The sequence below is a fragment of the Poromitra crassiceps genome, assembly GCF_964638095.1.
Source record: "Poromitra crassiceps genome assembly, chromosome: 21".
NCBI classification, from domain to species: domain Eukaryota; kingdom Metazoa; phylum Chordata; class Actinopteri; order Beryciformes; family Melamphaidae; genus Poromitra; species Poromitra crassiceps.
The window spans coordinates 16,861,244-16,875,718 of record NC_139638.1 but is presented as its reverse complement, the minus strand read 5'-3'; the positions used below and the strand labels follow the sequence as shown (position 1 = coordinate 16,875,718).

Below are 14,475 nucleotides of genomic sequence, written 5' to 3'. Positions count from 1 at the left end.
TGAGTTACCCCCAACACTGACGTTGTATGAGCGTGCGCACAGCAGACACAAAGTGAGGCCATGCATTGTAAGAGAGCAAATTAGATCAGGATATAGTTAGTGGAAGAAAGAGCTTGTTTTCTATAGAAGTCCTTGAAGTTGTGGAATTGGTTGCTGCTTTCTCGCGCACACACACACACACACACACACACACACACACACACACTTAAATTACACGCGCACACACACACACACACACACTTAAATGACACGCACACACACACACACACACACACACACACACACAGAGTCTATAACTTGTGCTGTTGGCAGCATTGAGGGACCTCTGTGTCCGCTGTCCGAGGGGGGCCTGGGTGGTCCTAAAAGATCTGGGAGCATTGGCTCCAGTCGTGTGTGTCTTTGGCCTCCCAGTAGCCTCCTCTGTACACGTAGGTGCTGTCCCCTGTCGCCTCGTCCGTCCTCTTCTCAAACCACAGCGGCTGGTAGCCCTCCAGGTCCTGGCCTACAGGGGGCGACACACAATCACAACTCACTCGCTACTACAGCCCATTGATCACGAGAGCTGGAAAAATACAACCCACAGTTGTGTGAAGAGGTGTTATAGAGAGAGAGCCAACGTGGAACGTCACTTCCTGCTTCAGCACTGTACCAGAGATTTTCATCCGCCATTGATTTTCCCATAGATGTTTCGTAAAATGCTTATGAAAAGAGTTTTACTCGTTCAAACCAAACGGTTCAGATAGATTTAGAAACAGGAGAGACCGCATAACATTTCACTCTGACCAAAACGTTAAAAAAATTTCAGGTTTAAAGAAAATATTTTTTAGATGTTTTTTTTTTAAGTTTTGGTCTGAGTAAAATGTTCTATGCTCTCCCCTGATTCTAAATATAGCTGAACCGTTTGGTTTGACCAAGTAAAACTCTTTTTATAAGTATTTATATGAATGTCTGTGGGAAAATAAATTGCAGAAAAAAAATCTGGTAGGCTACAGTGCTGAAGCAGGAAGTGACGTTCACTTTGCCTCTCTATCGGCGCATGCGTGGCCTTCCTAACAGCTTGAACCAGTCTGAGCCTTCTCCTCTCCTCTGACCTAGCTGTCATTAACAAGCTGTGTTCACAGCACAGAACTCCCCTCCCTCCCTCTCCTCACCGTCCTCCAGGGCCTGGTTGGTCTGCGCCTCCCTGCGTCTCCTCTCCTCTGACCTAGCTGTCATTAACAAGCTGTGTTCAGCCACAGAACTCCCCTCCCTCTCCTCACCGTCCTCCAGGGCCTGGTTGCTCTGCGCCTCCCTGCGTCTCCTCTCCAGCCTCTGTCGCTCCTCCACGCGCTGCTTCTGGACATTGGCCTCATCCCACAGTCCCGCCTCCATCAGCCGCTGGTCCGGCCTCAGGCGGCTGTCAGTGGGCGGCACGCCTTCTTCTGGCTCGTTCAGGGTCAGAGCGAGCGAGGAGAAGAAGTGCATGTTCTCCGCGTTCTCCCTGGAGGACAAGAGGCAGAAGACACACAGCTGAGGTCAAAGGTCAGAGAGAGGGGAGGGGGAAACATTACAGAAGAGCAGGGGGGGGGGGGGGAGATGGGGGGGATCTATCCACTTTATTTTTGAATGCCCCACTGTAAAAAATAATTGTGGGAACAAGGTCCGGTTTAACGTGACTTATTGTTGCAGCTTGCCATTTCCTTTGTTATACTCTGCTGCAGACCCGAATTATAAACCGGAAACTGGAGTACGTTATAAAAGTTATAAATATAGTCACATTATAAACAACTAACCAACGCTGGGGGTCCATATGGAAACAGTGTTACTCGAAATGGTTAAAAGTTAAATCAATTTGGTCATTCAGTGGCGTTTTACGGCCATGTAAAGTAAGTATTACGCTAGCCGCTAGCATTAGCCACAGTAGCCGACTACCCACAATGCATTACGTTATCCCAGCACCCGAACGACACGGCTGTAGAGCAGAATGGCTCTGCTGTAAAATCCTCATAGACGTTTTTTTTGTCAAGTTAAAACCATAGATTGTAAAACAGTCTATTACACCGGAAGCGGAAGAAGCACCCATCAGGCATCATGGCAGCTAGAAATAAGGTGGATAGGACGAATCAGCGTGACATCACTTGCCACCCAGAAATGCGGAACCCCGCGGCAGTTAATAGTATGAGTTGTGCCAAATAGGGATGGGCATCGAATTTCGAATTTTCGAATAATCGTTGTTATTATCAAGGTCGACTTTTATTATTGAAATTCGAAATTCGAAAAAAAAAAAAAAAAAAAAAAAATTTGAGTGAAATGTTGCATTGTCTCCCCTGATTCTAAGTATAGTCAAATCGCTTGGTTTGAGCAAGTAAAACAATTTTTATAAGCATTTTAAGCAAGGTTTATGGAAAAATGAATGGCGGATGAAATCCCATGAAGAGGGAGAGGGGGTGACTTTGGCACCCCTTTGGCACTCAGACCTGAGCCTACTAAATATTTAATGAACCACTCATGATTGTCAAAACTGTTTTTTATTTTCGAAAATGTCAATGTCATGTAACATGTTCTTTACTTCAGTGGTGCAATGCTTGTTTGAGCTAAAAATCTACAGCAGAAGCTTTTTATATTAATTAATAAAGCCGTAGACTTAGAATCAGGGGAGACAATGCAACGTTTCACTCACAAAAAAAAAAAAAAAAAAAAAAATTTTTTTTTTACATTTTTATTTTTATTTTCGAAATTCGAATTAAATTCGAATTTGGCCAGCGAATTTCGAATAGTGTTTTTGCTAGAAATGCCCATCCCTAGTGCCAAACAAACGTTAATATCTCAAAAACTATACACGCTTCTATTTTGACATTCTCATTGAGAGCAGAAGTAGCTCAAGAGTTTGATGTATATTATATGCACGTCGTGTTAAAGTTGTGTGAACTGTCGCCGTTTTAAAAATGTAAACAGCGTTAGCCGGCTAGAGTCACACACTCGAGCCTTGCGCCACTTGGGCGCCATAGGGTTGCATTGCCGTTGCCACCCAGTGACGCGGTTTGTTTACCAAAATGCTGCTCGGCTGATCCCTCGTATACAGCATAGTATCGCAATATTTTGTGTGACAATATATATTATCGCACGAATTTCAAGTATCGCAATATTTTATTATATAAATTGTCAAGTGCATCATGCAACATTTATGACATGTTTTTATCACAGTGTCGGTCAGTCTGTCTGCTTGACATTAGCTGCCATAAAAATGGTTGAAGTGAGATGAACAGACTGGAAACTTTATCTCATTAATAAAAACAGATGTTGACAAAGTTTCTTCCTATGGGGACATCATTTGTAGTCGAAAAAAGGCAATATATTTTAAATCGCAATAATATTGTATCGTGACTTAAGTATCGTGAGAATATCGTACCGTGGGGACACTGGTGATTCCCGCCACTAGTGTTCTTGGACCCCAGGAAGACTAGCGGTCGGCTAGGCGTCAGCTAATGGGCATCCCCATAATAATAATATAATATAATAATCAAAATTCTGTACATACGGGAGAGGATATTTCTTCCACAGCAGTTTCGGCGGCAGAGTCTGATAAACCGTCTTTTGTTTGCCTTCGGACCCTCCGCACCCTTGGCTGCTGTCCACTATTTTGGCGCTCTCCATCTTGTCGTCCCAGGTTCCCGACAGGATGTAATGTGCTGTGCCGTCTCCGTCCTCCACCACACCTGTCACCTGCAGGCAGGAGGAGACCAGTTACCTTTATCTCCACCACACCTGTCACCTGCAGGCAGGAGGAGACCAGTTACCTTTATCCTGGGAAACCTGCGTACGGACGCGCTCACAGCCGAACACGATTTTTTTTCTGGCAAATGTATAAACCATGGGTGAATTTCGAATCAACGCAGTTAGCAGAGATGCCAGAACTCCCTCCCTCCACTACAGAATGAAACAGTCCGACAGACTTACTTTACGTGGGACTTCTCTGGAGAAGTAGCTATAGGGGAGGAACTTGAGGTGGCAGGTGTCCTTGGTGGTGTTGTTGACTACTTCAATGTCTCCAGACTACAGACCGCAAAGGAGGAGGAGAAGAAGAAATGCACCATGTGACTTACACAACACAACACAACACAACACAACACAACACAACACAACACAACACAACACAACACAACACACCCTTTCTCTCTCTTTCTCATTTGGAAAACATAAACATGTACCGTAAATTTCGGACTATAAGCCGCAGCTTTTTCCCCGTTTTTTGGCCCTGCGGCTTATATAACGGTGTGGCTTATCTATGGATTTTTTCAGGAAAAAAAAAAAAAAAAAAAAAATCTCTCTTCTTTAGCACTCTTTCTAACTATAAATCCACTTCTGTTTTAATTTCCTCTCTTGCCCTCTTTTCACCACACCGCGGACACTGTGTGCACTGTAAAAAAAAACAAAGGTGGTGTTGTGTTATGTTGTTTTGTTGAAATGTTAATAAATGGGAGCTTCCTCAAACAGCCATCTCTTTCCCGACAATCCCCTCTGTGCATGAACCCTTACATATGGTAATTAAACATTAAAACACAATTAAAAAAAAAAAAACATTAAAACACCTGCGGCTTATAGTCCGGTGCGGCTTATATATGTAACAAACAGGCAATTTTGCTGCTGCGGCTTATACTCCGGTGCGGCTTATAGTGCGGAAATTACGGTATTTGCATTTGTACACGCACACGCACACACACGCACCCACACACACACACACACACACACACACACACTGCACTAGTGAGTATGAGAGAGTAACACACCTGATCAATCCATAGCTTCCCTACAATGATGTTGTGCACGGTGGAGGTGACTTTGCCCCACACATAGTGGTTTCCACTGGAGTGGAACTGCAGGTGGATGTATCCTACAGTGAAGGAAAAGGTGACACAGTTTTGAGAAATGTGCGAAACCACAATTCTGTTCTCACTTAAAAATCATAAATGTTCTTCATGTTCTTACAGATATTTAGTGTGGATTGCAAAGATGATATTTAGATCGTCGTTTGCCAGCACCATGTACCACAGGACAAGCTTGACATGTTTCATGTATGACATGAAGTCCTCTATTACATGTACCCGGAGGGGGAAATTCATAAATAAATAATTAATAAATAATAAGTTACAAGTGCTTTACATTACAAGTATGAACCAAAACAAAACAAACAAGCAAACAAACAATAGAATAAAAACAATCCAGCACTGTAATAAAATACAATAAATAAAATACAGAATACAATAAAGTAGGGGGGGGGACTACATGTATAATAAACTGGGTTACAAAAGTATGGTGGTAATGTTACCTAATCAACCCACAACTTAGCTAAGTAATTCATCATCATTTGGAATATCAAATCTATTCTAAACAATTAGTGAGCTTGTGAAATCATTCAAATCGTCAGTAACTGCTGCTTTCCTGCTTTTAATTGGCATTTGTGATCTATTGATTGATTATGAATGAGATCAAGGTGAATTCCTGACTGATTGTGATTCTTACCCAGCGGCATGATAGAGATGTATTTCCCACGGAACTTGCTGTCAATAGTGATCTCCTGCCACAGGGTCCATCCTCGCTGTGAGGTCACATGGTGCGCGGCCGCGGGGGGGTGATGACTGACCTGAGGGCCAACGGGACCAGCTGGCATCATCACGTATGTGTTTGATCTTCATTGTGTGTGTGTGTGTGTGTGTGTGTGTGCACACTTGTATAGCTATCTTAGTGAGGACCAATTTGAGTTTTATACCTGGGAAGTGAGGACATTAATGCATTTTGGCTGGTCCTCACTTTCTCATACACGGGTTGGGGTTAGGGCTGTTTGAAGGTTAAGACTTGGTAAGGGGTTAGGTTAGAATTGGGTTTAGGTTGCTACAATGGCTTGTGTGTGTGTGTGTGTGTGTGTGTGTGTGTGTGTGTGTGTGTGTGTGTGTGTGTGTGTGTGTGTGTGTGTGTGTGTGTGTGTGTACATACACTACACAGGTGTGTACAATTTTACCTCAGATGTTTAGTTCCCGCATTTGTGTATCAGTAGACTACTCTGTATAGTAAATGTTATTGATGATATTTAGAAAATTTTAATTTGATTATTTTTTATATAATATATTCTTTTCGTTATTCTTTATGTTTTTTTTTAAATATGTGCCTAAGACGTTTGCACAGTATTGTTTGTGTGTGTCTCTCTCTTTGTGTCACCTGCTCAGATACGGAGCGATAGCCATACTCGTCCAGGCGGTCCAGCTCGTAGGTCTCTCCCAGCAGAGGGTTGAAAGGCTTGGCCGTGCGGTGCACCGTGGTGGAGTAGGACGAGACGGAGAACGCGGCCACCAGGCACATCTGCTCCAGGGACGAGTCGCAGCGAGCCGCCCGGTCCAGAAGCTCGCTGTACTCCAGATCCTCCGTCAAACGCTGCAGCATTGACAGAGGCTCATTGAAGTTGACCTGCAATCGGAACAAACAACGTCAATTCAATAGTTATAATAAATTCAAATGTCACAAAAACGACGTTACAAGCAGATGATAGGGCGTTTACAGGCATGGGTATCTTGGACAGCTCTTTGCCGATACAGTTCTTCATGATGCTCCACAGGTTGAGAGAGTAATTGGGTTTGTCCGGGATGCGGCTGCGCCTGGTTCTTCGTAGCTGGACGTGGTTTGTGCCTGAGGAGTCCTGTCAAAAGATCACAGCACAAAATACGAGTGAAAAAGATCCGGTTTTTGTAAGAACTGCAATACACCAACAGGTAGTAAGTAGTCTATTATTGTTCATCTATTCATGGAACGTTTTTGTTTTTGGCCCGAAGACAGCACACGACTTTTTAGTACCTGCTCTAAGTCTATGGAAGGACTGTTCAAACGATGCCTCTTTGAACTCTAATGACTCTTTCAGACTTTGTATTACAAACTTTAATAGGTCAACACTTTTAGTACTTTATTACCGTACTTTTATTCTGATTTTTGATACCTTTCGTACTTTTTGAGAAATTGCAGTTCAAGTTTTATACTTTTTTCAACCTTTGAAGCTCAGCTGCTGCGTGGCCTCGCCTGCCCTATTGATGCATACTGATGACATCATCAGTGATGTCACAATGCCTCCTTGTGTGTGTGTCAGTGGTGGCTGGTGAGCTTGGCAATAGGGGAGGACGCTTCGGTGGCGACCGGAAAAAATTTGGGCCTTTTTTTTTTCCTCTTTTGCAGTTTGAAGACAGATTTTAACAACATACAAACAAAACAAAAGCTCAGACACAGCTGGAAAACAAAGCAAAGCATACTATTGATTGACAATTATAATATGGTGCTACCACCCATATAAGCAGAAGTGTCATGCCCATTGAAACTGAGGGGGCAGTTGCCCCCTCAGATTTTTTGAAAAAAAGAAATGAAGGGGGAAGTAAAATTCATGCTGTTAGTTATTATAGGTATAGTTTGCATAGCAAGTTAGTTGGCTATATTTGTACTACCATGCAGCTAAAGTTAGCATTGTAATGTTAGCCAGAGCTGTTATGGCAGTGAGCTGTTTTTACCACTACCACCACTGTCACAGGTAAATCCATTTGATGTCTCCAGGTCAAGATGCAGTTTTTTTAAATAATTTGCATTGTGGATACTGGATATAGTCTTTTTATGTGAATAACATTTTGGGTGAAGCAAGATTGAGCTATTTCAAGAAAAGTGGCAGCAGTGTAGAAGCTAGTGTGGAAGTGACTAAGCTAATAACCATAAAAAGCACAATCACCGAAATCTCTAAATAAATATACAGTATTTACCGTAATGAGAAAAGGAGCAAAATATTGATGGTTAAAACTTAATCATGATATCACAACACTCTAATCCCAATGATAATTTAAAATGAGATATTATAAATCTGGCCAACATTTTAGAAATAGCTAAATGGACGATTGATAGATAAATCAATCAATCATGAGTGGATTCAGCACACTTTATCTGGGCAGACTGATTGAATCATTGCAGATCTATTCAGACCTTAGGTCGCCACCAAAACTTTTCTGCTGGGGACCTTTGGTCGCTGCCGAATGTTTATCTCTAAATACATATACAGTATTTACCCTAATGAGAAAAGGAGCAAAATATTGATGGTTAAAACCGAATAATGATATCACAACACTCTAATCCCTCTAAACTCTAATAAAAAAATTATAATTTAAAATGAGATCTTCCTCTAAATCTGGCTTCAAATGGCAAACATTTTAGAAATAGCTAAATGGACTGATTCAATCATGAGTGGATTCAGCACACTTTATCTGGGCAGACTGATTGAATCATTGCAGATCTATTCAGACCTTTGGTCGCCACTGACATTTTTTAGCTGGGGACCTTTGGTCGCCACCGAATGTCGCCCCCTCAGAATTTTGGTTTGCATGACGCCCCTGCATATAAGGGTGCTTACATGCTTATAAAAGCATATGGGTTATACAAGGGGCCAAGACAAACCAGCTGAGCAAGTCACCCACCGCCCCTAACCTCATCAAGGTAGGCCAGAAACAGGTCCCAAATATGTCACTCCTATACCCTAATGTAATCTCAATAGCAGCACCAGTCTCCTTCAAGGAAACGAGATCAATAGAAATTATTAGGCTACAGACCGCTTTATAGATCCACACTTACAGCAGGCAACATCAAACTTAATTTCAGTTTAATTCAATCACACAAATTACACCACGCACCCCCATATAGATAGGATTTTGTTCCAGGGTCCCCCATCTGATAAGAGTTTTGCTTTTAGATGTTTTATCACAGACATATGAAACCCATGACCAAAATAGTCATACATTCTGTGATTGTGTTACTTATGGATGGAATTATAGTGAACATAGATTAATCCCCCCTTTTTGCTGGGGACCCCACTTTGAAAACCACTAGCTTAGGCTACAACTGTTGCAAGAAGGTGAATTTTCACACATTTTCAATGCAGATTGAGGACAAATAAGATGGATTGTCATCTGGTGCATTTTAAGGTTAGGCACACCCAGGAGAAAGAGAGTTGAAGTGGGAATAATTTCTGGCTGAGCAATGTAATGCACCTCAAAATAAAGTAAGATATTTAGGCTACAGTTAGTCTGTCAGTAAAAGGCTTGATGGATGAACAAATCAATCAAAAACACTTCACTACGTCCAACATAGGCTACAAGATTTGTTTCATTCCATTGAATTTGGCAGCGCGGAACAAAACATGGAACGAAGCGCATAGGGTCCACGCTGCCAAATTCAGTTAAAAAATGTGCGAGTTTAAGATCGCCAAATGGCGGGCTATTCAGCATAAAACAATATAATACGAAAAAGTAGCACTCCTTGGTGGACGCCGAATTTAGTAGAAGACCCGGATAACTCGAACTGAATTGACTTACTTGAATATCCATGCTGTCTGTAGCCGGTGCGAGTGCAGCCGATGAGGTTAAATTATCCCAGTGTTTGCTTCTGAGCCTCTGTCCTCCGTGTGTACCACGCTGCCCTCTCTAAACTCTGCGTAATACAATGCAACGACTGTCTGGCTTGTGAGCTAACTTACTGCTTGATAATATAAAACATAGGAAAAGAGAAAGGGGAAAATATAGGTGCTACTGTCTGTAAATCTATCTATTAGCCTGTCAGGTCTTCATTTCCTGCATTTCCAATGGAGCGGATTCAACAAGATTTTCAGACATAGGCTATTCAGCATTGGACAATACAGAATGTCAATCAATGTCAGCAATCTATCCAACCAACAACCAATTAGATTTCACCTGGTTTAACCAGGGTAAGGGCGTGCTAACTTCCAGCTCAATCTGATTGGTTGGAAAACACATCACTCTCACATGTTCTCTGTGAATTGCAAGTGTTTTTCAACCAATCATATTTTTCATTAGATAAATGACCAAATAAATAAACACCCACAGGGCGAATGTTTTTTTATCTGCCTACTCTACGCTGGGAGCAGGGCCAGAGAGACTGTCTGCATGCTCTCCTTTCCATCAGTTCAGGTCACTGTTGTTGAAGCATTTTAAGCATATAAGAATATAATGAATGAAAAAATGAGCGTCTGCACTTAAGAAAAAACACATTTGATTGATATTTTATTATATTTTTTTTTTTGAAAAATGAAAAAAAAAAAATTATAATATTTTTTTTTATATAAAATCCCCAATCTAATAGAGGAGGACCATCCTCCTATGCCTCACTGGAAAAACCTCCTCTGGTGTGTGTGTGTGCCATGCTGAGGACCTACATTGTCATTGTGGGTCCAGTCATTGGGCATCACTCCACTCATCACACTCTGATGACTTCCTGAGCGCCTGAGAGAAAGGAACAGACTGTCATCAAAGCTGCACGCAGCCTCCACAGGTATTGATGATGTCACAATGTCGGATGATGTCACAATGTCTATGACATCACTGATGATGTCACAATGTCTATGACATCACTGATGATGTCTATGATGTGATAGTATGGTGGATCTTGATTGTGTTTGTGTCGGTCGGAATCCACCCTATTATAGATTTATGAAATCACTGTTTATGTGATCTCACGATGTTAGTGGAAGCAGGCAACGAATATTAAGAAGAGTCAACTCCATTATAGCCACAATGGCCTGCAAAGGCCTAAAAATGTAAAATATGGCTGTAGTGCCCCCTGTGGGTGGATTTTTTATTTTATGTTTTGCACGGAGACCGGCTTAGCAGGGTGTGCTATGTGTGTGCCGAATTTGAAAACTTTTGACCAATCAGACACTGAGCTAGAGCCATTTCTGGGCAAAAACAATAGGTATACCTAATTACAGTTATCACAGGAATAGTGCTACGCCGTAGCTACGGGCTCAACCAAAAGATACAGAGAAGAGGTCTCACTTGTGCTGTATGTGGTCACTCGCAGTCACAGTTATGAATGCAGGGGATTCCTCCATGGCATCGAAAAACTCTGTATCCTCATTCTCATCACTGGCGTCACCCTCCCGAGTCCTCTCCACGCCTACTGCGACAGACGTGCGACGACGAGACAGTTTCGTTTAGGTATTCCAGACATTTTAAAGTCAAAATGAGCCAGACCACAGTGACATCAGTGCATTTGCTATAACTGACCAGAAGAGGGCCATATTCCTATTGTTTGGTATCATACCCACAAGCAGGGAAGAGAGAGTGGGAGACAAGTGCCTCACCTGTATACGTGCTGGGATTCTCCTTCCAGGCTCTCTCTAAGCTGTTGTGCTGTTTGGCTAGCTGCTCAATGGTCTCCTCCAGATGGTGGCGCTGTTCCCTCTCATACTGCAGGCTCTTTTGCCACCTCCGGCTGTGGGTTTCTGCGATGTCCAGAAAGTCACGAGACGCCTGAGGGGTCAAGATCAACAGAGTGACAACTGTAGCTATCAATCTCTCTATTACAGTGATTATATATATATATATATATATATATATATATATATATATATATATATATATATATATATTAGAGATGTAACTGTATGAAAATTTCCCATCACGATTATCGTGACCAAAATTATCACGGTTATCGTATTATCACGGTATTCATACAAAATTTATGAAAATGTTCAAAAAGTACTGAAAGACTCACCGAAATAATTTTTATATTTATAGTTTTATATTGAAAACGTTGAAAACGCAGACCCAAATAGTATTGATACACTCACTGAAATCATTTCTCCAAGGCTGCACCTTTTCATCTGGGAGACTGTTGCCAACTTTGGTTGATGATGGACAGTATTTACATTGTGTTTCAAAGCACTGTAATCACGGTACCACGTTAATCACGGTACCACGGTTTTAATGATAATGAAAATTTTAAACGGTACGGTTATCGTAAGGAATTTTATCACGGTTATCATTAAAACCGGTTATCGTTACATCCCTAATATATATATATATATATATATATATATATATATATATATATATATATATATATATATATATATATATATATATATATATATAATTGCCATATCAACCAGGGCCATAGAGGGGCTGACATTTGAGTAAACTCACGTTGATCATAGCATTGGAGGTGATGCGGAACAGAGTGGCGCGCTCGTTAACAGTTCTCACTCTGTCGGCGCTGTCGTTGGACGGGCGCAGTTCCTCGAGCTCGCTGAGGGAGCGCTGCAGGGCGGCGCCGTGCTTGCCTATCAGCTCATTGCAGGTGCTCAGGTCATCCAGTTTATTGGCCAGAGTCTTGAGCACCCCTTGGGTCAGGGCACGGTCCTCCTGCGGCACGGGGCCCTCATCTCCCGAGTCATCTTCTCACAGAGAATTGAAGGAGAAAGGTAGGTCATCCATCCATTGCTCATTAACGTCTCATTCTTACATTCTGTACAAGCAACTCAGTCACACGCACATGAATGACACGTGAAGCCATGCATATTATGCCCAGCTATGTCATACTGTCCCAAGTTATTTTTCAGGTACATAACAGACATACCATTATAGATGTTTATGGCAGTGAAACCTAGGGCTGCAACTAACGATTATTTTCATTATCGATTAATTAATTAATTCATTAATTGGTGGAAGATTTTCTCGATTAATCGATTAGTTGTTTGGTCTATAAAATATGAGAAAATGGTGAAAATTGTTGATCTTTCCCCCCCCAAAGCCCAATATGACATCCTCAGATGTCTTCTTTTGTCCTGACCAACAGTCCACAACCCAAAGATAATCAGTTTACTGCCATGGAAGACTTTGTAAAAATTAATTTAAACGATTATAAAAAAATATTTGGCAATTCACTTCCTGTCGATCGACTAATAATCCATTAATCGACCAATCGTTGCAGCTCTATAGTGAAATCACAAACAAACACAGCGCAAGGGTGAGTGTCTTTTATCAGATTCAGAAAGATGCAAACGATAATCAAAGATGATAATCAAAGATGATAATCACATTTGAGATTGAGACTATAACTGAGAGTGTGAGTGGAGAATGGAGGGAGACAGATAATAACTCTTCACACCCTGATCCCCCTCCTCCTCCCTTATACTAACAGGAAGCTGTGAATGGACATGGTTGCCGTGGAAACGTAGGCCAGGCTATTTTTAGCAGCAGATCAAGTAAGATGACGCACTAGCGTAGCCAGACTGGTCTAATAGCCAGGCACCAGAAGAGGCATCATTCCGTCAGAGAAACTACTACATTAAACTTGAGGTGCCTTAAAACACACTGCCGGGGGGACCACCGGAGGTCCAGGGTGGTCCCCAGCAAACTGAGGATTTTTTTTCACCATTATTTCATTTACAAGTGCTTAACACAATCAGAGAATGTATAAGAATGACTGCTCTGATCATAGTTTCTGTGTTATCTCTCCACCTACAATAGAGACAGTCGTTGAGTTCAAGGACAAAATCATAATCTAATAATAACAATGGAAATATTCTCGGATTTGGGTCCGCGAGGCAAAATCTCATCAAATGGGGGCCCAAATAAAATAATAATAAAATAAAAATGTAATTAAAAAAGATCACCTCTTGGATTCAAGCGACCTGGAATAGTGACAGTCGTGTGAACATGATGAAGTCAGTGTCAATGATCTTAGTGCACACATTGGTCGCCGCCTGGTTTTCCTGACTCTGGTCGGCTGCAAATGTCAACGCAAAGTACTTTCAAATGCTGCCGACTTCATCTTATGTAATCGCAATCGGTTCTAGGTCAAAACCACGCATGCCATCGTCGCCGTTTCTTGCCTGCGTCAGGACAACACTTAGCGTGTTGTTGGTAAACTGAAATCTCCCAAGCAGGTTGGCTGAAACTAGGCCAGTGGCAGCATTGCCTTTGAGTCCCAAAGCAAGGAGAGCGACTTCCATGCTGTATAAGAGGGGGGGATAGGGAAATAAAAACAATCAGCGCAAACTGGATTAGGTTTTCTCAGGAGGAAACCATTCAGATGAGAGTGAAAACTCCTCCGGGCATCTAGAATGGTTTCATGACCCATATACAGGAGAGAGAGAGACCTTTCTGGACTTGTAGATATTGTCCATGCTATATGGCCCTGTGTCCAGCTGTCATCACACATGTTCACATGACTTCCAAGGGAAATAAGTATGCTGCTACCGGACCCATAATAGCAGTTTTCAATCAAGCAAATTTTAATTTGAATAATAATTACAACAATGATTATAATTATATTTATATATATCGCCAAATCATAAGAACAAGTTCTCTCAAGGCGCTCAATAGCCACTCATGGAATGATGTGGATAAGGGGGCGGGGCATGCTGGTGAGCGATATTGTCAACAGAAGCAGGGGGAGGCTGAGACACACTGCTGGGTGAGTCATTCTTGAATCACTGAAGCACACCCACAGGCAGAGATGGACAAAGCTGCATCAAAATGCATCTAATACCCCTCAAATAAATGTATCAATAATAAAATACGAAATACTGGAGCCAGAAAATGTATCGAGATAAAACACCTGTATTTTGTACTTTCAAAATACAGGAACATTGTAACATTCAGATTTGTCTAATGTAGTAGACAA

The 14,475-nt window shown here is 41.8% G+C and overlaps 1 protein-coding gene across 1 annotated transcript in view; it reads right to left on the bottom strand.

Moving 5' to 3' along the window:
• Positions 1-359: 359 nt before the first annotated feature.
• Positions 360-14,475, bottom strand: part of osbp2a (oxysterol binding protein 2a) — a gene marked incomplete at both ends in the record, with an annotated part of 23,428 nt that continues 9,312 nt past the window's right edge. Inside the window, 12 exons of the mRNA XM_083657598.1 lie at positions 360-502; positions 1,260-1,480; positions 3,518-3,702; positions 3,937-4,032; positions 4,767-4,870; positions 5,500-5,620; positions 6,193-6,438; positions 6,530-6,667; positions 10,220-10,286; positions 10,839-10,959; positions 11,147-11,315; positions 11,991-12,241. Of these exons, the coding sequence (XP_083513724.1) occupies positions 360-502; positions 1,260-1,480; positions 3,518-3,702; positions 3,937-4,032; positions 4,767-4,870; positions 5,500-5,620; positions 6,193-6,438; positions 6,530-6,667; positions 10,220-10,286; positions 10,839-10,959; positions 11,147-11,315; positions 11,991-12,241 (1,862 nt within the window). The remainder of the gene's footprint in view (positions 503-1,259; positions 1,481-3,517; positions 3,703-3,936; positions 4,033-4,766; positions 4,871-5,499; positions 5,621-6,192; positions 6,439-6,529; positions 6,668-10,219; positions 10,287-10,838; positions 10,960-11,146; positions 11,316-11,990; positions 12,242-14,475) is intronic.